General features: G+C 52.5%; 1 protein-coding gene across 1 annotated transcript; it reads right to left on the bottom strand.

The window, feature by feature from the left end:
* Positions 1–2,498: 2,498 nt before the first annotated feature.
* LOC139257023 (tyrosinase-like) lies at positions 2,499–20,665 on the bottom strand. Its single transcript, XM_070874368.1, has 4 exons — positions 19,856–20,665; positions 14,738–14,951; positions 11,811–11,952; positions 2,499–2,664 (listed from the first exon to the last, which is right to left on the bottom strand). The coding sequence occupies exons 1-4, from the start codon at positions 20,663–20,665 to the stop codon at positions 2,499–2,501; spliced, it is 1,332 nt and encodes a 443-aa protein (XP_070730469.1).
* Between the last annotated feature and the right edge of the window lie 830 nt (positions 20,666–21,495).

The following is a 21,495-nucleotide window of genomic DNA, read 5'->3' as shown; positions in this document are numbered from 1 at the left end:
AAGATTCCTTCCATGGGTCTAAGGTGTTCCCCGAACTAGAGCACACAGTTCTTTGCTATCCTTTTCTGTAGGAAGAGTGTATGAGAGCAGATACCCGATGAGTGCATAGATCGTGGGGCCGAGGACTGTCCTGTGCTTCTCTGCATCCTTGTCTTTGTGCAGGTTGTTTGCCACGAAATACTGGTCAAGACGATCTGTCAAATCTCCACAATCCTCACCCTCATTGAATCTCTCAAGAATTCCAATGGTACTCGATCGTGCTGTACGCGCCATACTTTTGCGTGGGTTCGTATTTTCCTCGTCGCCAGTTGTGTATGAAATGAGACAATGAACTCCGTGCTGTGAGCCAGCGACTAGGTGTAACCTGGTCGGTCTTTAATGGCTTCCAGAAGTGAAGATACAAAGGTGAAGTCCAGGTTATATACCGGGCCCGGCACGAGTATACCTATGACCCAAGGAGCTCCGACGGTAGTGCCCCCTGGTGGTGGGCAGACATTATGTACATACATTACAAGGTACAGAGTAAAGCTCCCTCTACACTGCCCATCAAACACTCCCAGTGCAGATACAGCATGGGGATAGATACAGAATAAAGCTCCCTCGACACTGTCCCATCAAACACTCCCAGGGCAGGTACAGGGGGTTAGATGCAGAGTAAAGCTCCCTCTACACTGTCCCATCAAACACTCCCAGGGCAGGTACAGCACGGGGTTAGATACAGAGTAAAGCTCTCTCTACACTGTCCCATCAAACACTCCCAGGGCAGGTACAGGGGGTTAGATACAGAGTAAAGCTCCCTCGACACTGTCCCATCAAACACTCCCAGGGCAGGTACAGCACGGGTTAGATACAGAGTAAAGCTCCCTCTACACTGTCCCATCAAACACTCCCAGGGCAGGTACAGCACGGGGTTAGATACAGAGTAATGCTCCCTCTACACTGTCCCATCAAACACTCCCAGGGCAGGTACAGCACGGGGTTAGATACAGAGTAAAGCTCCCTCTACACTGTCCCATCAAACACTCGCAGGGCAGGAACAGCACAAGGTTAGATAGAGTAAAGCTCCCTCTACACTGTCCCATCAAACATTCCCAGGGCAGGTACAGCATGGGGTTAGATACAGAGTAAAGCTCCCTCTTCACTGTCCCATCAAACACTCCCAGGGCAGGTACAGGGGGTTAGGTACAGAGTAAAGCTCCCTCTACACTGTTCTATTGCTTCCAGGTGAGCTAAAGGTGTCTCCAATCCAGAACACACGTCACATCGTACCATCATAGCCCCTGAGACATTGGAGAACGGCTCATCCATTGTCGCTCAGGGAGAGGTGGGCGTGATTGGGGCCTCTTTGACCCCCTCTGTCTGGTGCTGTTTTGAGTCCCGGCGGCATGAACAGCCGATGGTCACAATGAGGTCTGTCCGCGGGAGTTGTGAGTGTTTCGGGAAGAGTGGGGGTGGGGGGAGCAGGGGATTGCCGGACCGACCACGTCCTGATGATGAAATGTCGGGGCACGCTGGGGATTCCTGTTCGTCTCCCCCTTAGAACACAAAAGGTTAGTATGCAGGTACAGCAAGTGATCAGGAAGGCCAATGGTATCTTGGCCTTTATTGCAAAGGGGATGGAGTATAAAAGCAGGGAAGTCTTGCACCAGTTATACAGGGTATTGGTGAGGCCACACCTGGAGTACTGCGTGCAGTTTTGGTCTCTGTATTTCCGAAAGGATATACTCGCTTTGGAGGCAGTTCAGAGAAGGTTCACTCGGTTGATTCCGGGGATGAGGGGGTTGACTTATGAGGAAAGGTTGAGGAGGTTGGGCCTCTACTCATTGGAATTCAGAAGAATGAGAGGTGATCTTATGGAAACGTATCAGATTATGAGGGGGGCTCGACAAGGTGGATGCAGAGAGGATGTTCCCACTGATGGGGGAGACTAGAACTAGGGGGCATGGTCTTAGAATAAGGGGCCGCCCATTTAAAACTGAGATGAGGAGGAATTTCTTCTCTCAGAGGGTTGTAAATCTGTGGAATTCTCTGCCCCAGAGAGCTGTGGAGGCTGGGACATTGAATATATTGAAGGTGGAGATAGACAGATTTTTGGGCGATAAGGGAGTGAAGGGTTATGGGGAGCGGGCGGGGAAGTGGAGCTGAGTCCATGATCGGATCAGCCCATGGTGGTATTAAATGGTGGAGCAGGCTCGAGGGGCCGAATGGCCGACTCCTGTTTCTGATGTTAGAACCCGTGTCCCCATCCCCTCCCCACTCGGGAGGGGAGGGGGGGGGGGGGTTAGTGGGCGCGTGCGGAGTTCCAACAGCGGATGAGGGAGGCAGAGGGCGGAGGGAGAGAATTTTCCAGTCGAGTTGATTGGGGGCAGGGGGTTTGGGTGGGCGATTGGCGACTGGGTTCCCGATCGGGTCCTGTTTCAGCTCGGCCCGTGGCTCTGGGGTAGCGAGGCGGACGGAGAAGGGGGGGGGGGCACGCGGGGCCCCGCCTCTCTGGCTCCTCAGTCGATCTCGTAGTCGTAGCCGAAGAATCTCGCGCCTCTCATCAGGTCCTGGTTCTGCACCAGCGGCAAGAAGGGGACCATCCAGTCGTGGCCCCGATGGCCTTGGGGAGGGCCCGAGGGATATCGCGTACCCGGATGTCGCCTCAACCACCTCTCGAAGATGCTGCACAGGAAACAAGAGGACGAAAAGGAGGGGGGAAAAAAAATCAGAATTAGGAGCAGCAGTCGGCTGCTTCCAGACCGGAAATCGGATGAATTCTCGTAATTCTGTCAGCAACATCCCAGCTCTACACACTACATCTGATCGCTACAACTGGGTATACAGGGTATTGATGAGGCCACAAGATCCACAACGTGGCCCTGGACAACGTGGACCATTCCCCATACCTCGGGAGCCTCCTATCAACAAGGGCCGACATTGGCGACGAGATCCAACACCGCCTCCAGTGCGCCAGTGCAGCCTGAGGAAAAGAGTGTTTGAAGACCAGTCCCTCAAATCCACCACCAAGCTCATGGTCTACAGGGCTGTAGTGATACCCGCCCTCCTGTATGGCTCAGAGACACGGACCATGTACAGTAGGTATCTCACCCCCAGCTCATGGTCTACAGGGCTGTAGTGATACCCGCCCTCCTGTGTGGCTCAGAGACATGGACCATGTACAGTAGGTATCTCACCCCCAGCTCATGGTCTACAGGGCTGTAGTGATACCCGCCCTCCTGTGTGTCTCAGAGACACGGACCATGTACAGTAGACACCTCAAGTCGCTGGAGAAATACCACCAACGCTGTCTCCGCAAGATCCTGCAAATCCCCCGGGAGGACAGACGCACCAACGTTAGCGTCCTCGACCAGGCCCGACATCCCCAGCCATCGAAGCACTGACCCACACTCGACCAGCTCCGCTGGGCAGGGCCACATTGTCCGCATGTACCCCCCCCAGACACGAGACTCCCCAAAGCGAGCGCTCTACTCGGGAACTCCTTCACGGGCAAACGGGCCAAAGGTGGGCAGAGGAAACGTTACAAGGGACCACCCTCAAAGCCCTCCCTGATATAAAGTGCAACATCCCCACTGACACCTGGGAGTCCCTGAGCCAAAGACCAGTCCGCCCTAAGTGGAGGAAGTGCATCCGGGAGGGGGCGCTGAGCACCTCGAGTCTCATCGCCGAGAGCATGCAGAAACCAAGCGCAGGCAGCGGAAGGAGCGTGCGGCAAACCAGTCCCACCCTCCCCTTCCCTCAACGTCTGTCTGTCCCACCTGTGACAGGGACTGTGGTTCTCATATTGGGCTGTTCAGCCACCTAAGGACTCATGTTAAGAGTGGAAGCAAGTCTTACTCGATTCCGAGGGACTGACTATGATGATGATGATGGTGAGGCCACATCTGGAATACTGCGTGCAGTTTTGGTTTCCATATTTACGAAAGGATATACTTGCTTTGGAGGCAGTTCAGAGAAGGTTCACTCGGTTGATTTCGGAGATGTGGGGGTTGATTTATGAGGAAAGGTTGAGGAGGTTGGGCCTCTACTCATTGGAATTCAGAAGAATGAGAGATGATCTTATCGAAATGTATAAGATTAAGAGGGGGCTTGACAAGGTGGATGCAGAGAGGATGTTTCCACTGATGGGGGAGACTAGAACTAGGGGGCATGGTCTTAGAATAAGGGGCCGCCCATTTAAAACTGAGATGAGGAATTTCTTCTCTCTGAGGGTTATAAATCTGTGGAATTCTCTGCCCCAGAGAGCTGTGGAGGCCGGGACATTGAATATATTTAAGGTGGAGATAGACAGATTTTTGAGCGATAAGGGAGTGAAGGGTTATGGGGAGCGGGCGGGGAAGTGGACCTGAGTCGATGATCGGATCAGCCATGCTCGTATTAAAAGACGGAGCAGGCTCAAGGGGCCATATGGCCTACTCCTGCTCCTATTTCTTATGTTCTTATCACTCTTCCCGGGGTACGGGTCCCTCCCACAGGGCACCGACTCTCCCCGGGGTATGGGTGCCCCCACGGGGCACTGACTCTCCCCGGGGTAGCAAGGGACCCAGTCCTGAGCCCTGCGGAACCCCACTGGAAACATCCTTCCCGTCACAAAAACACCCATCAACCGTTACCCTTTGCTTCTTGCCTCCGAGCCAATTTTGGATCCAACTTGCCACTTTGCCCTGGATCCCGTGGGCTTTTACTTTTGTGACCAGTCTGCCATGTGGAACCTCATCAAAAGCTTTGCTAAAATCCATATACACTACATCGTACGCACTGCCCTCGTCAACCCTCCTGGTTACCTCCTCGAAAAATTCAATCAAGTTCGTCAGAAACATAGAAACAGGCAGTTGGTGAGGCGCGAGTCCGGGGTCGGAGGCCTATAAAAGGCCCAGCGGCAGCGAGAGCCGTGACTTGTGCAGCTACAGGGAGAAGGCAAAAAAGAAGTAGAAAGAAGCAGAAAGGTGACGTCACAGCCAAGGGGGTGAGTGATTGGCTGGTGATTGGTGAGTATTTTTTCTTTCTTCTCTTCGATATCATTGAGTAAACTTTAGCATTGTTTTGCCTATCTAAGGGTTAAGTCATGGCAGGCGAGCTCGGTCGCGTGTTATGCTCCTCCTGTACCATGTGGGAACTCAGGGACGACTCAAGTGTTCCTGACGACTACGTGTGCGGGAAGTGTATCTGCCTCCAGCTCCTGACAGACCGCGTTGCAGAATTGGAGCTGAGGGTGGATTCACTCTGGAGCATCCACGATGCTGAGAATGACGTGAGTATCACGTGTAGCGAGTTGGTCTTACCGCAGGTGAAGGGTCCACAGCCAGATAGGGAATGGAAGAGCAGCAGGAAGAGCAGTGCAAGGGGGGTGGTGCAGGGGTCCCCTGTGGTCATCCCCCTGCAAAACAGATACACTGCATTGAGTACTGTTGAGGGGGATGACTCATCAGGGGAGGGCAGCAGCAGCCAAATTCATGGCACCGTGGCTGGCTCTGTTGAACAGGAGGGGAGGAAAAAGAGTGGGAGAGCGATAGAGATAGGGGATTCAATGGTGAGGGGAATAGATAGGCATTTCTGCGGCCGCAACCGAGACTCCAGGATGGTATGTTGCCTCCCTGGTGCAAGGGTCAAGGATGTCTCGGAGCGGGTGCAGGATATTCTAAAAAAGGAGGGAGAACAGCCAGTTGTCGTGGTGCACATTGGTACCAACGACATAGGTTAAAAAAAGGATGAGGTCCTATGAAACGAATTTAAGGAGCTAGGAGCTAAATTAAAAAGTAGGTCCTCAAATGTAGTAATCTCGGGATTGCTACCAGTGCCACGTGATAGTCAGAGTAGGAATCGCAGGATAGCGCAGATGAATACATGGCTTGAGCAGTGGTGCAGCAGGGAGGGATTCAAATTCCTGGGGCATTGGAACTGGTTCTGGGGGAGGTGGGACCAGTACAAACCGGACGGTCTGCACCTGGGCAGGACCGGAACCAATGTCCTACGGGGAGTGTTTGCTAGTGCTGTTGGGGAGGAGTTAAACTAATATGGCAGGGGGATGGGAACCAATGCAGGGAGACAGAGGGAGACAAAAATGAGGCAAAAGCAAAAGACAGAAAGGAGATGAGAAAAAGTGGAGGGCAGAGAAACCCAAGGCAAAGAACAAAAAGGGCCACTGTACAGCAAAATTCTAAAAGGACAAAGGGTGTTAAAAAAACAAGCCTGAAGGCTTTGTGTCTTAATGCAAGGAGTATCCGTAATAAGGTGGATGAATTAACTGTGCAAATAGATGTTAACAAATATGATGTGATTGGGATTACAGAGATGTGGCTCCAGGATGATCAGGGCTGAGAACTCAACATCCAAGGGTATTCAACATTCAGGAAGGATAGAATAAAAGGAAAAGGAGGTGGGGTAGCATTGCTGGTGAAAGAAGAGATTAATGCAATAGTTAGAATGGACATTAGCTTGGATGATGTGGAATCTATATGGGTAGAACTGCAGAACACCAAAGGGCAAAAAACGTTAGTGGGAGTTGTGTACAGACCTCCAAACAGCAGTAGTAATGTTGGGGAGAGCATCAAACAGGAAATTAGGGGTGCATGCAATAAGGGTGCAGCAGTTATAATGGGTGACTTTAATATGCACATAGATTGGGCTAACCAAACTGGAAGCAATACGGTGGAGGAGGATTTCCTGGAGTGCATAAGGGATGTTTTTCTAGACTAATATGTCGAGGAACCAACTAGGGGGGAGGCCATCTTAGATTGGGTGTTGTGTAATGAGAGAGGATTAATTAGCAATACTGTTGTGCGAAGCCCCTTGGGGAAGAGTGACCATAATATGGTGGAATTCTGCATTAGGATGGAGAATAAAACAGTTAATTCAGAGACCATGGTCCAGAACTTAAAGAAGGGTAACTTTGAAGGTATGAGGCGTGAATTGGCTAGGATAGATTGGCGAATGATACTTAAGGGGTTGACAGTGGATGGGCAATGGCAGACATTTAGAGACCGCATGGATGAACTACAACAATTGTACATTCCTGTCTGGCGTAAAAATAAAAAAGGGAAGGTGGATCAACCATGGCTATCAAGGGAAATCAGGGATAGTATTAAAGCCAAGAAAATGGAATACAAATTGGCCAGAAATAGCAGTAAACCCGGAGACTGGGAGAAATTTAGAACTCAGCAGAGGAGGACAAAGGGTTTGATTAGGGCAGGGAGAATGGAGTACGAGAAGAAGCTTGCAGGGAACATTAAGACGGATTGCAAAAGTTTCTATAGATATGTAAAGAGAAAAAGGTTAGTAAAGACAAACGTAGGTCCCCTGCAGTCAGAATCAGGGGAAGTCATAACGGGGAACAAAGAAATGGTGGACCAATTGAACAAGTACTTTGGTTCGGTATTCACTAAGGAGGACACTAACAACCTTCCGGATATAAAAGGGGTCAGAGGGTCTAGCAAGGAGGAGGAACTGAGGGAAATCCTTATTAGTCAGGAAATTGTGTTGGGGAAATTGATGGGATTGAAGGCCGATAAATCCCCAGGGCCTGATGGTCTGCATCCCAGAGTACTTAAGGAGGTGGCCTTGGAAATAGCAGATGCATTGACAGTCATTTTCCAACATTCCATAGACTCTGGATCAGTTCCTATGGAGTGGAGGGTAGCCAATGTAACCCCACTTTTTAAAAAAAAGAGGGAGAGAGAAAACAGGGAATTATAGACCGGTCAGCCTGACATCGGTAGTGGGTAAGATGAAGATCCCGCACAAGAGATTAATGTGCAAAGTTAAAGCACATGGGATTGGGGGTAGTGTGCTGACATGGATTGAGAACTGGTTGTCAGACAGGAAGCAAAGAGTAGGAGTAAATGGGTACCTTGTCGAAAGCCTTCTGAAAGTCCAAATATACCACATCAACTGGTTCTCCCTTGTCCACTCTACTGGAAACATCCTCAAAAAATTCCAGAAGATTTGTCAAGCATGATTTCCCTTTCACAAATCCATGCTGACTTGGACCTATCGTGTCACCTCTTTCCAAATGCGCTGCTATGACATCCTTAATAATTGATTCCATCATTTTACCCACTACCGATGTCAGGCTGACCGGTCTATAATTCCCTGTTTTCTCTCTCCCTCCTTTTTTAAAAAGTGGGGTTACATTGGCTACCCACCACTCCATAGGAACTGATCCAAAGTCGATGGAATGTTGGAAAATGACTGTCAATGCATCCGCTATTTCCAAGGCCACCTCCTTAAGTACTCTGGGATGCAGACCATCAGGCCCTGGGGATTTATCAATCCCATCAATTTCCCCAACACAATTTCCCGACTAATAAGGATTTCCCTCAGTTCCTCCTTCTTACTAGACCCTCTGACCCTTTTTATGTCCGGAAGGTTGTTTGTGTCCTCCTTAGTGAATACCGAACCAAAGTACTTGTTCAATTGGTCTGCCATTTCTTTGTTCCCCATTATGACTTCCCCTGATTCTGACTGCAGGGGACCTACGTTTGTCTTTACTAACCTTTTTCTCTTTACATATCTATAGAAGCTTTTGCAGTCCGTCTTAATGTTCCCTGCAAGCTTCCTCTCGTACTCTATTTTCCCTGCCCTAATCAAACCCTTTGTCCTCCTCTGCTGAGTTCTAAATTTCTCCCAGTCCCCGGGTTCTCTGCTATTTCTGGCCAATTTGTATGCCACTTCCTTGGCTTTAATACTATCCCTGATTTCCCTTGATAGCCACGGTTGAGCCACCTTCCCTTTTTTATTTTTACGCCAGACAGGGATGTACAATTGTTGTAGTTCATCCATGCGGTCTCTAAATGTCTGCCATTTCCCATCCACAGTCAACCCCTTAAGTATCATTCACCAATCTATCCTAGCCAATTCACGCCTCATACCTTCAAAGTTACCCTTCTTTAAGTTCTGGACCATGGTCTCTGAATTAACTGTTTCATTCTCCATCCTAATGCAGAATTCCACCATATTATGGTCACTCTTCCCCAAGGGGCCTCGCACAACGAGATTGCTAATTAATCCAGTCTAAGATGGCCTCCCTCCTAGTTGGTTCCTTGACATATTGGTCTCGAAAATTATCCCTTATGCACTCCAGGAAATCCTCCTCCACCGTATTGCTTCCAGTTTGGTAAGCCCAATCTATATGCATATTAAAGTAACCCATGATAACTGCTGCACCTTTATTGCATGCACCCCTAATTTCCTGTTTGATGCCCTCCCCAACATCACTACTACTGTTTGGAGGTCTGTACACAACTCCCACTAACGTTTTTTGCCCTTTGGTGTTCTGCAGCTCTACCCATATAGATTCCACATCATCCAAGCTAATGTCCTTCCTAACTATTGCATTAATCTCCTCTTTAACCAGCAATGCTACCCCACCTCCTTTTCCTTTTATTCTATCCTTCCTGAATGTTGAATACCCCTTGGATGTTGAGTTCTCAGCCCTGATCATCCTGGAGCCACGTCTCTGTAATCACAGTCACATCATATCCGTTAACATCTATTTGCACAGTTAATTCATCCACCTTATTACGGATACTCCTTGCATTAAGACACAAAGCCTTCAGGCTTGTTTTTTTAACACCCTTTGTCCTTTTAGAATTATGATGTAGTGTGGCCCTTTTTGTTTCTTGCCTTTGTTTACTCGGCTTTGCACTATTGCTTTTTACCTTTCTACCATCTATTTCTGACTCCATATTACTTCGCCCTGTCTCGCTGCAGAGGTTCCCATCCCCCTGCCATATTAGTTTAAACACTCCCGAACTGCATTAGCAAAGCAGTCCATACCCGCATACAGCAAGACCTGGACAACATTCAGGCTTGGGCTGGTAAGTGGCAAGTTACATTCGCGCCGCACAAGTGCCAGGGCAATGACCATCTCCAACAAGCGAGAGTCTAACCATCTCCTTTGGCATTCAACGGCATTACCATCGTTGGAACCCCCACCAGCAATATCCTGGGGGTCACCATTGACCAGAAACTTAACTGGACCAGCCCCACCATCATTATCATCATAGGCAGTCCCTCGGAACTTCTAAAGTGAGTTCTCTGGTGACTGTTCAGTCCAATACGAGAGCCACAGTCCCTGTCACAGGTGGGACAGACATGCGTCGGGGGAAGGGGAGGGTGGGACAGGTTTTCCGCACGCTCCTTCCGCTGCCTGCGCCTGTCCTCTTCACGCTCGTGGCGTTGAGATTTGAAGAACGCAACGCCCTCCCTGATGGTCTTTAGGCCAGGGACTCCCAGGTGTCGGTGGGGATGTTGCACTTTATATCAGAGAGGGCTTTGAGGGTGGTCCCTTGTAACGTTTCCTCTGCCCGCCTTTGGCCCGTTTGCCCGTGAAGGAGTTCCGAGTAGAGCGCTTGCTTTGGGAGTCTCGTGTCTGGCATGTAAACTATGTGGCCCTGCCCAGCGGAGCTGGTCGAGTGTGTGGTCAGTGCTTCGATGCTGGGGATGTTGGGCCTGGTCGAGGACGCTAACGTTGGTGCGTCTGTCCTCCCGGGGGATTTGCAGGATCTTGCGGAGACACCGTTGGTGGTATTTCTCCAGCGACTTGAGGTGTCTACTGTACATGGTCGATGTCTCTGAGCCACACAGGAGGGCGGGTATCACTACAGCCCTGTAGACCATGAGCTGGGGGTGAGATACCTACTGTACATGGTCCATGTCTCTGAGCCACACAGGAGGGCGGGTATCACTACAGCCCTGTAGACCATGAGCTGGGGGTGAGATACCTACTGTACATGGTCCATGTCTCTGAGCCATACAGGAGGGCGGGTATCACTACAGCCCTGTAGACCATGAGCTGGGTGGTGGATTTGAGGGGCCTGCTCTTCAAACACTCTTTTCCTCAGGCGGCCAAAGGCTGCACTGGCGCACTGGAGGCGGTGTTGGATCTCGTCGTCAATGTCTGCCCTTGTTGATAGGAGTCCCCCGAGGTATGGGAAATGTCCACGTTGTCCGGGGCCGGGCCGTGGATCTTGATGACTGGGGGACAGTGCTGTGTGGTGAGGACAGGCTGTTGGAGGACCTTTAAGTTACTGATGTTAAGCGTAAGATACATGCTTTCATATGCCTCGGTGAATACTTCGACCAGCCCCATAAATACTGTGTGTACAAGAGCGGGTCAGAGGCTGGGTATTCTGTGACCAGTGTCTCACCTCCTGACTCCCCCAAAGCCTCTCCACCATCGACAAGACACAAGTCAGGAGTGTGAGGGAACACTCCCCACTTGCCTGGATGAGTTGCAGCTCCAACAAACACTCGAGAAGCTCGACACCATCCAGGACAAAGCAGCCCCGCTCGATGGGCCACGTTACCCACCTCCTTCAACACTCACTCCCTCCACCACCGGCGCACCGTGGCTGCAGTATGTACCATCTACAAGATGCACTGCAGCAACTCGCCAAGGCTTCTTCAGCAGCACCTCCCAAACCTGCGACCTCTACCACCTAGAAGGACAAGGGCAGCAGGAGCATGGGAAACTATTTTCTATGTTTCTATGGAACACCACCCCCTCCATATTCCCCTCCCAGTCACACACCATCCCGACTTGGAAATATATCGGCCGTTCCTTCATCGTCGCTGGGTCACAATCCTGGAACTCCCTCCCTGACAGCAACCTTCACCACACGGGACTGCAGCGGTTCAAGAAGGAGGCTCACCACCACCTTCTCAAGGGGCGACGAGGGATGGGCAAGAAATGCTGGGCCTGGCCAGCAGATGCCCAGATCCTCAAGGAACAAATTTTTAAATGATCTGAACACCCGAGGTTTTCCCACTGGAGCTGCCAAGTCCGTCAGCAAACTCTGGCCGCGACTTACAGGTCAACAAAGGCATGCAAGGAGGGGAAGAGGGGATCGTTGGTCGCCTCGAAGATGTTGTTCAAGGTCCCTCCGCAGTAAACGTGCACGAGGTTGTGCATGCTGGTGACGAACGTGTCCGGACGCTGAGGGTCAATGAATCCTGCGAGAGAGAGAGAGAGAGCGTTTAGGAGATTCGGGGGGGGGGGGGAAATAAATCAGCGCCAAACCACATTCGGGCACGGCTGAACGAACGCGAGGCGCAGATTCACCGTACCCAACCACCCCCTCCGCCTCTCCCATCCCCGCCAACTTGGTCCCAATTCCCGGGGTCAACAGGTGGAGAAAAATGGACGCATACATTCCCCAGAGTTTACAACTTGCATGGATTATATTATTATTCCTTCAATTCCTCCAGTGTTGTTGGAGCTGCAACTCAACCAGGCAAGTGGAGAATATTTTTACAATATATATTAACAATTGAGTGCAAAGGAATTGAGTGTAGTATCTCCAAGTTTGCAGATGACACTAAGCTGGGTGGCGGTGTGAGCTGTGAGGAGGACGCTAAGAGGCTGCAGGGTGACTTGGACAGGTTAGGTGAGTGGGCAAATACATGGCAGATGCAGTATAATGTGGATAAATGTGAGGTTATCCACTTTGGTGGCAAAAACACGAAGACAGAATATTATCTGAATGGTGGCAGACTAGGAAAAGGGGAGGTGCAACGAGACCTGGGTGTCATGGTTCATAAGTCATTGAAAGTTGGCATGCAGGTACAGCAGGCGGTGAAGAAGGCAAATGGTATGTTGACCTTCATAGCGAGAGGATTTGAGTATAGGGGCAGGGAGGTCTTACTGCAGTTGTACAGGGCCTTGGTGAGGCCACACCTGGAATATTGTTTTCAGTTTTGGCCTCCTAATCTGAGGAAGTACTTTCTTGCTATTGAGGGAGTGCAGCGAAGGTTCACCAGACTGATTCCAGGGATGGCTGGGCTGTCATATGAGGAGAGACTGGATCAACTGGGCCTTTATTCACTGGAGTTTAGAAGGATGAGAGGGGATCTCATAGAAACATATAAGATTCTGACGGGAATGGACAGGTCAGATGCGGGAAGAAATGTTCCCGATGTTGGGGAAGTCCAGAACCAGGGGACATAGTCTTAGGATAAGGGGTAGGCCATTTAGGTCTGAGATGAGGAGAAACTACTTCACTCAGAGAGTTGTTAACCTGTGGAATTCCCTACCACAGAAAGTTGTTGAGGCCAGTTCATTGGATATATTCAAGAGAGAGTGAGATATGGACCTTAGGGCTAAAGGGATCAAGGGGTATGGAGAGAAAGCAGGAAAGGGGTACAGAGGTGAATGATCAGCCATGATCTTATTGAATGGTGGTGCAGGCTCGAAGGGCCGAATGGCCTGCTCCTGCACCTATTTTCTATGTTTCTATTCCATCACACTCCTGACTTGTGCCTTTTAGATGGTGGAAAGGCTTTGGGGAGTCAGGAGGCAGATGGAGTAGAATGTGGGAATCTGTGAGGTTATCCGCTTTGGTAGGAAAAATAAAAAAGCAAATGATTATTTAAATGGAGAAAGATTACAAAGTGCCGCAGTACAGCGGGACCTGGGGGTTACTTGTGCATGAAACACAAAAGGTTCGTATGCAGGTACAGCAAGTGATCAGGAAGGCCAATGGTATCTTGGCCTTTATTGCAAAGGGGATGGAGTATAAAAGCAGGGAAGTCCAGTTATACAGGGTATTGGTGAGGCCACACCTGGAGTACTGCTTGCAGTTTTGGTCTCCGTATTTAAGGGGGATATACTTCCATTGGAGGCAGTTCAGAGAAGGTTCACTCGGTTGATTCCTGGGATGAAGGCATTGTCTATGAGATAGGTTGAGGAGGTTGGGCCTCTACTCATTGGAGTTTAGATGAATGAGAGGTGATCTGACTGAAACGTTGAAGATTCTGAGAGGAGCTGGACAGGCTGGATGCAGAGAGGATGTTCCCACTGATGGGGGAGACTAGAACTAGAGGGCATGGTCTTAGAATAAGGGGCCGCCCATTTAAAACTGAGATGAGGAGGAATTTCTTCTCTCAGAGGGTTGTAAATCTGTGGAATTCTCTGCCCCAGAGAGCTGTGGAGGCTGGGACATTGAATATATTTAAGGTGGAGATAGACAGATTTTTGAGCGATAAGGGAGTGAAGGGTTATGGGGAGCGGGCGGGGAAGTGGAACTGAGGACAAGATCTGAGGAAATGCTGCATTGTCAGAGGGGCAGTACTAAGGGAGCCCCGCACTGTCGGAGGGGCAGTACTGAGGGAGCGCCGCACTGTCGGAGGGGCAGTACTGAGGGAGCGCCGCACTGTCGGAGGGGCAGTACTGAGGGAGCGCCGCACTGTCAGAGGGGCAGTACTGAGGGAGCACCGCACTGTCGGAGGGGCAATACTGAGGGAGTGTCGCACTGTCGGAGGGGCAGTACTGAGGGAGCGCCGCACTGTCGGAGGGGCAGTACTGAGGGAGTGTCGCACTGTCGGAGTGGCAGTACTGATGGAATGCCACACTGTTGGAGGGGCAGTACTGAGGGAGCGCCGCACTGTCGGAGGGGCAGTACTGAGGGAGTGCCGCACTGTCGGAGGGGCAGTACTGAGGTAGCCATGCACTGTCGGAGGGGTAGTACTGAGGGAGCCCCTCACTGTCGGAGGGGCAGTACTGAGGGAGCCCCTCACTGTCGGAGGGGCAGTACTGAGGGAGTGCCGCACTGTCGGAGGGGTAGTACTGAGGGAGCCCCTCACTGTCGGAGGGGCAGTACTGAGGGATCCCTGCACTGTCGGAGGGGTAGTACTGAGGGAGCCCCTCACTGTCGGAGGGGCAGTACTGAGGGAGCCCTGCACTGTCGGAGGGGCAGTACTGAGGGAGCCCTGCACTGCCGCCGCACTGAGATGCCCGTACCTTCCAGCGCGCTGCGGAAGGAGAAGTTAGCAGCGGAGTTGAAGGGGCCCCGGTCGAAGGTGTGGAGACGGAGACAGGCGTCGACATCGGCCAGAGTCGGCAATGCGCTGAACCGCGGGTCATGTCGCTCGAAGCGCCGGATCCCACGGCCCAGCCCCGGCGGGCACACCAGGTCGAAGGTCATCTGGGACCCGCCATCGCTCGTGCAGTAGGTCTGAGGGAGAGAAAGATAGCCCAGGTCAGGCACTCTCTGGGCACGGGATCTGATACCGAGCAAAGCTCCCTCTTTGAAACAGGAAACAACAGGTTAAGTTTGATTTGCAAATATGACAAAACATCTGTTGCTGTGTATAACCACACAAGTTATGTTATGATAATTATTTTGTTATAATTACTTCTTCAATCAGGAGGGAGAAATGTACTATAGAGCGCCACCTATTGGGCTACTGTGGTGATGCAACTGCTGCTGTAACTACAATAAAAGCATCACCTGACACGTTCCTGCTAAGAGCCATCTTGTATATTTGTGCTTTAGTGATGATGTAAGAATATATCAAACTATCCAAGGGCAGGTATAGCACAGGGTTAGAAACAGAGGAAAGCTCCCTCGACACTGTTCCATCAAACACTCCCAGGGCAGGTACAGGGGGTTAGATACAGAGTAAAGCTCCCTCTAAACTGTCCCATCAAACACTCCCAGGGCAGGTACAGGGGGTTAGATACAGAGTAAAGCTCCCTCTAAACTGTCCCATCAAACACTCCCAGGGCAGATACAGGGGGTTAGATACAGAGTAAAGCTCCCTCTACACTGTCCCATCAAACACTCCCAGGACAGGTACAGGGGGTTAGATACAGAGTAAAGCTGTGCTGACGTGGATTGAGAACTGGTTGTCAGACAGGAAGCAAAGAGTAGGAGTAAATGGGTACTTTTCGGAATGGCAGCCAGTGACTAGTGGGGTACCGCAGGGTTCTGTGCTGGGGCCCCAGCTGTTTACATTGTACATTAATGATTTAGACGAGGGGATTAAATGTAGTATCTCCAAATTTGCGGATGACACGAAGTTGGGTGGCAGTGTGAGCTGCGAGGAGGATGCTATGAGGCTGCAGAGTGACTTGGATAGGTTAGGTGAGTGGGCAAATACGTGGCAGATGAAGTATAATGTGGATAAATGTGAGGTTATCCACTTTGGTGGTAAAAACAGAGAGACAGACTATTATCTGAATGGTGACAGATTAGGAAAAGGGAAGGTGCAACGAGACCTGGGTGTCATGGTACATCAGTCATTGAAGGTTGGCATGCAGGTACAGCAGGCGGTTAAGAAAGCAAATGGCATGTTGGCCTTCATAGCGAGGGGATTTGAGTACAGGGGCAGGGAGGTGTTGCTACAGTTGTACAGGGCCTTGGTGAGGCCACACCTGGAGTATTGTGTACAGTTTTGGTCTCCTAACTTGAGGAAGGACATACTTGCTATTGAGGGAGTGGAGCGAAGATTCACCAGACTGATTCCCGGGATGGTGGGACTGACCTATCGAGAAAGACTGGATCAACTGGGCTTGTATTCACGGGAGTTCAGAAGAGTGAGAGGGGACCTCATAGAAACGTTTAAAATTCTGACGGGTTTGGACAGGTTGGATGCAGGAAGAATGTTCCCAATGTTGGGGAAGTCCAGAACCAGGGGTCACAGTCTAAGGATAAGGGGTAAGCCATTTAGGACCGAGATAAGGAGAAACTTCTTCACCCAGAGAGTGGTGAACCTGTGGAATTCTCTACCACAGGAAGTAGTTGAGGCCAATTCACTAAATATATTCAAAAGGGAGTTAGATGAAGTCCTTACTACTCGGGGGATCAAGGGGTATGGCGTGAAAGCAGGAAGTGGGTACTGAAGTTTCATGTTCAGCCATGAACTCGTTGAATGGTGGTGCAGGCTAGAAGGGCTGAATGGCCTGCTCCTGCACCTATTTTCTATGTTTCTATGTTACACTGTCCCATCAAACACTCCCAGGGCAGGTACAGCACGGGTTAAATATAGAGTAAAGCTCCCTCTACACTGTCCCATCAAACACTCCCAGGGCAGGTACAGCATGGGTTAGATATAGAGTAAAGCTCCCTCTACACTGTCCCATCAAACACTCCCAGGGCAGGTACAGGGGGTTAGATACAGAGTAATGCTCCCTCGACACTGTCCCATCAAACACTCCCAGGGCAATTCCAGCATGGGTTAGATACAGAGTAAAGCTCCCTCTACACTGTCCCATCAAACATTCCCAGGGCAGGTACAGGGGGTCAGATACAGAGTAAAGCTCCCTCTACACTGTCCCATCAAACACTTCCGGGGCAGGTACAGGGGGTTAGATACAGAGTAAAGCTCCCTCTACACTGTCCAATAAAACACTCCCAGGGCAGGTACAGCACAGGGTTAGATACAGAGTAAAGCTCCCTCTACACTGTCCCATCAAACACTCCAAGGGCAGGTACAACACGGGGTTAGATACAGAGTAAAGTTCCCTCTACACTGTCCCATCAAACACTCCCAGGGCAAGTACAGGGGGTTAGATACAGAGTAAAGCTCCCTCTACACTATCCCATCAAACACTCCCAGCGCAGGTACAGGGGGTTAGATACAGAGTAAAGCTCCCTCTACACTGTCCCGTCAAACACTCCCAGGGCAGGTACAGGGGGTTAGATACAGAGTAAAGCTCCCTCTACACTGTCCCATCAAACACTCCCAGGGCAGGTACAGCACGGGGTTAGATACAGAGTAAAGCTCCCTCTACACTGTCCCATCAAACACTCCCAGGGCAGGTACAGGGGGTTAGATACAGAGTAAAGCTCCCTCTACACTGTCCCATCAAACACTCCCAGGGCAGGTACAGGGGGTTAGATACAGAGTAAAGCTCCCTCTACACTGTCCCATCAAACACTCCCAGGGCAGGTACAGGGGGTTAGATACAGAGTAAAGCTCCCTCTACACTGTCCCATCAAACACTCCCAGGGCAGGTACAGGGGGTTAGATACAGAGTAAAGCTCCCTCTACACTGTCCCATCAAACACTCCCAGGGCAGGTACAGGGGGTTAGATACAGAGTAAAGCTCCCTCGACACTGTCCCATCAAACACCCCCAGGGCAGGTACAGCACGGGGTTAGATACAGAGTAAAGCTCCCTCTGCACTGTCCCATCAAACACTCACAGGGCAGGTGCAGGGGGTTAGATACAGAGTAAAGCTCCCTCGACACTGTCCCATCAAACACCCCCAGGGCAGGTACAGCACGGGGTTAGATACAGAGTAAAGCTCCCTCTGCACTGTCCCATCAAACACTCACAGGGCAGGTGCAGCACAGGGTTTGATACAGAGTAAAGCTCCCTCTACACTGTCCCATCAAACACCCCCAGGGCAGGTACAGCACGGGGTTAGATACAGAGTAAAGCTCCCTCTACACTGTCCCATCAAACACTCGCAGGGCAGGTGCAGCACAGGGTTTGATACAGAGTAAAGCTCCCTCTACACTGTCCCATCAAACACTCCCAGGGCAGGTACAGGGGGTTAGATACAGAGTAAAGCTCCCTCTACACTGTCCCATCAAACACTCCCAGGGCAGGTACAGGGGGTTAGATACAGAGTAAAGCTCCCTCTACAGTGTCCCATCAAACTCTCCCAGGACAGGTACAGCACGGGGTTAGATATAGAGTAAAGCTCCCTCTAAACTGTCCCATCAAACACTCCCAGGGCAGGTACAGCACGGGGTTAGATACAGAGTAAAGCTCCCTCTACACTGTCCCATCAAACACTCCCAGGGCAGGTACAGGGGGTTAGATACAGAGTAAAGCTCCCTCTACACTGTCCCATCAAACTCTCCCAGGACAGGTACAGCACGGGGTTAGATATAGAGTAAAGCTCCCTCTACACTGTCCCATCAAACACTCCCAGGGCAGGTACAGCACGGGGTTAGATACAGAGTAAAGCTCCCTCTACACTGTCCCATCAAACACTCCCAGGGCAGGTACAGGGGGTTAGATACAGAGTAAAGCTCCCTCTACACTGTCCCATCAAACACTCCCAGGGCAGGTACAGGGGGTTAGATACAGAGTAAAGCTCCCTCTACACTGTCCCATCAAACACTCGCAGGGCAGGTACAGCACGGGTTAAATACAGAGTAAAGCTCCCTCTACACTGTCCCATCAAACACTCCCAGGGCAGGTACAGCATGGGTTAGATATAGAGTAAAGCTCCCTCTACACTGTCCCATCAAATACTCCAAGGGCAGGTACAGGGGGTTAGATACAGAGTAAAGCTCCCTCTACACTGTCCCATCAAACACTCCCAGGGCAGGTACAGGGGGTTAGATACAGAGTAAAGCTCCCTCTACACTATCCCATCAAACACTCCCAGGGCAGGTAGAACATGGGGTTAGATACAGAGTAAAGCTCCCTCTACACTTTACTATCTAACACTCCCAGGGCAGGTACAGCACGGGTTAGATACAGAGTAAAGCTCCCTCTACACTGTCCCATCAAACACTCCCAGGGCAGGTACAGGGGGTTAGATACAGAATAAAGCTCCCTCTACACTATCCCATCAAACACTCCCAGGGCAGGTACAGCACGGGGTTAGATACAGAGTAAAGCTCCCTCTACACTGTCCCATCAAACACTCCCAGGGCAGGTACAGGGGGTTAGATACAGAGTAAAGCTCCCTCTACACTGTCCCATCAAACACTCCCAGGGCAGATACAGCACGGGGTTAGATACAGAGTAAAGCTCCCTCTACACTGTCCCATCAAACACTCCCAGGGCAGGTACAGGGGGTTAGATACTGAGTATCGCTGAGAGAGCCCTTACCCGCAATGAGCCGAACACGGAGCGCCGGGAGAGCCCTTTCCCGCAATGAGCCGAACACGGAGCGCCGGGAGAGCCCTTACCCGCCATGAGCCGAACACGGAGCGCCGGGAGAGCCCTTACCCGCCATCAGCCGAACACGGAGCGCCGGGGGAGCCCTTACCCGCCATCAGCCGAACACGGAGCGCCGGGGGAGCCCTTACCCGCCATGAGCCGAACACGGAGCGCCGGGAGAGCCCTTACCCGCCATGAGCCGAACACGGAGCGCCGGGAGAGCCCTTACCCGCCATGAGCCGAACACGGAGCGCCGGGAGAGCCAGCCGCCGGGCCCACTGCGCCCGAAGAGCTCGTCGGTGCAGACGTCACAGCCGCCCTTGCCGGCCCAGCTCCAGACGGGGATGAAGAAGGTGTCGTCGCCGGTCATGTTGCGGATCTCGGCCTCCAGGTGCAGCAGGTACATCTTGTGCCAGGTGGGGAAGGCGGTGGAGCGGTGGGCGAAGATCACGCCCTCGCCGCCGGGCACGGGCTTGGGCAGGACGTAGTGCATCCAGGTGGCCACGTGGTAGACGCTGGCCCGCCGGAAGGCCAGCGGGGCGCCGGGGGCCGGGCCGGGGCTGGCGTAGATGGCGTAGCGCTGGCTGGGCGTGCGCTTGGCGGCCGCCAGCCGCTCCACGAACAGCCGGCGCTGCGCCGGCGACAGGCGGGCCAGGTCGCGGCGCACCACCGTGTAGGGCCGCCCGCAGCCCGCCCCCCGCCAGCCGGGCCGGCACTCGCCGCAGTCCGCCCCGGCAAAGTTCCCCGCGCAGGCGCACAGCCGCCGGTAGAAGTAGGCGGGCCAGCGCAGGCGGAAGTCCCGGCCGGCAGGCCGGCCCCGCCAACCCCCCTCCGCCCCCCACCCTCCGCCGCCCGGCGACGCCTCCCGGCAACGGCCCCGCCGCGAGGCCTCGCCGCACGGTGAGCCGTCGCCCCAGAACAGGGGGCAGCACTCGCCCGCCCGCAGGTGCTCAGCCGTCGCGCACTGGATGGGGACCTGGCCGCCGGCCACGGCCAAGCGCAGCAGAAGCACCAGCCGGGTCGCCAACCGCAAAGCCATCGCGGCGTCCCAAGCTGCGGCGGGAGAGCTCGGATGGCGGCGTGGTCGGAGGCGGTAGATATATTTATGGACACACACACACACACGCGGTCGAGTCTCTCTGCGTCTCGCTGGCTCGCGCTGGCTGTTCTCCGCCTGCTCTGGTGCGCGATCTGGCCGGGCGTCTTGGGCAGAGGGAGAGACAGATTAGCATCAAGGACCAGGGCGGGACCTGAGGCCGGCCATTGTCTTTCTCCCTCGCGCTTGGCATTGGCCGAACAACATCCTGCTTGGCACACGGTCAAAGGAGCATCCGACTGCCCCGGGACTCCTCCCACGCACTAACCCCCACCCCCCCCCATCCTCCTCTCTCCCTGCTGAGCAAGGTTCTCGGTCAGCACTCCTTCAGTGCTGACTCCTCCGACAGTGCGACACTCCCTCAGTACTGCCTCCTCTGACAGTGCGGCGCTCCCTCAGTACTGCCCCTCCGACAGTGCGGCGCTCCCTCAGTACCGCCCCTCCGACAGTGCGGGGCTCCCTCAGTACTGCCCCTCCAACAGTGCGGCGCTCACTCAGTACTGCCCCTCCGACAGTGCGGGGCTCCCTTAGTACTGCCCCTCCGACAGTGCGGCGCTCCCTCAGTACTGCCCCTCCGACAGCGCAGTGCGGCACTCCCTCAGTACTGCCCCTCCAACAGTGCGGCACTCCCTCAGTATTGCCCCTCCGACAGTGCGGCACTCCTTCAGTACTGCCCCTCCGACAGTGCGGCACTCTCTCAGTACTGCCCCTCCGACAGTGCGGGGCTCCCTCAGTACTGCCCCTCCGACAGTGCGGCACTCCCTCAGTACTGC

This window comes from Pristiophorus japonicus, unplaced genomic scaffold (genome assembly GCF_044704955.1).
Source record: "Pristiophorus japonicus isolate sPriJap1 unplaced genomic scaffold, sPriJap1.hap1 HAP1_SCAFFOLD_793, whole genome shotgun sequence".
Taxonomy (NCBI): Eukaryota; Metazoa; Chordata; class Chondrichthyes; family Pristiophoridae; genus Pristiophorus; species Pristiophorus japonicus.
The sequence above is the reverse complement of the archived record's forward strand: the minus strand, read 5'-3'. Positions and strand labels throughout refer to the sequence as shown.

Excerpts from the sequence above, each read along its gene's own strand:
- LOC139257023 (XM_070874368.1), bottom strand. The coding sequence starts at position 20,665 with ATGGCTTTGCGGTTGGCGACCCGGCTGGTGCTTCTGCTGCGCTTGGCC. Across the intron at positions 11,953-14,737 it reads CTTCCGCAGCGCGCTGGAAG|GATTCATTGACCCTCAGCGT; the intron begins GTACGGGCATCT and ends TCTCTCTCGCAG. Across the intron at positions 2,665-11,810 it reads TTGCATGCCTTTGTTGACCT|CATCTTCGAGAGGTGGTTGA; the intron begins GTAAGTCGCGGC and ends TTTCCTGTGCAG.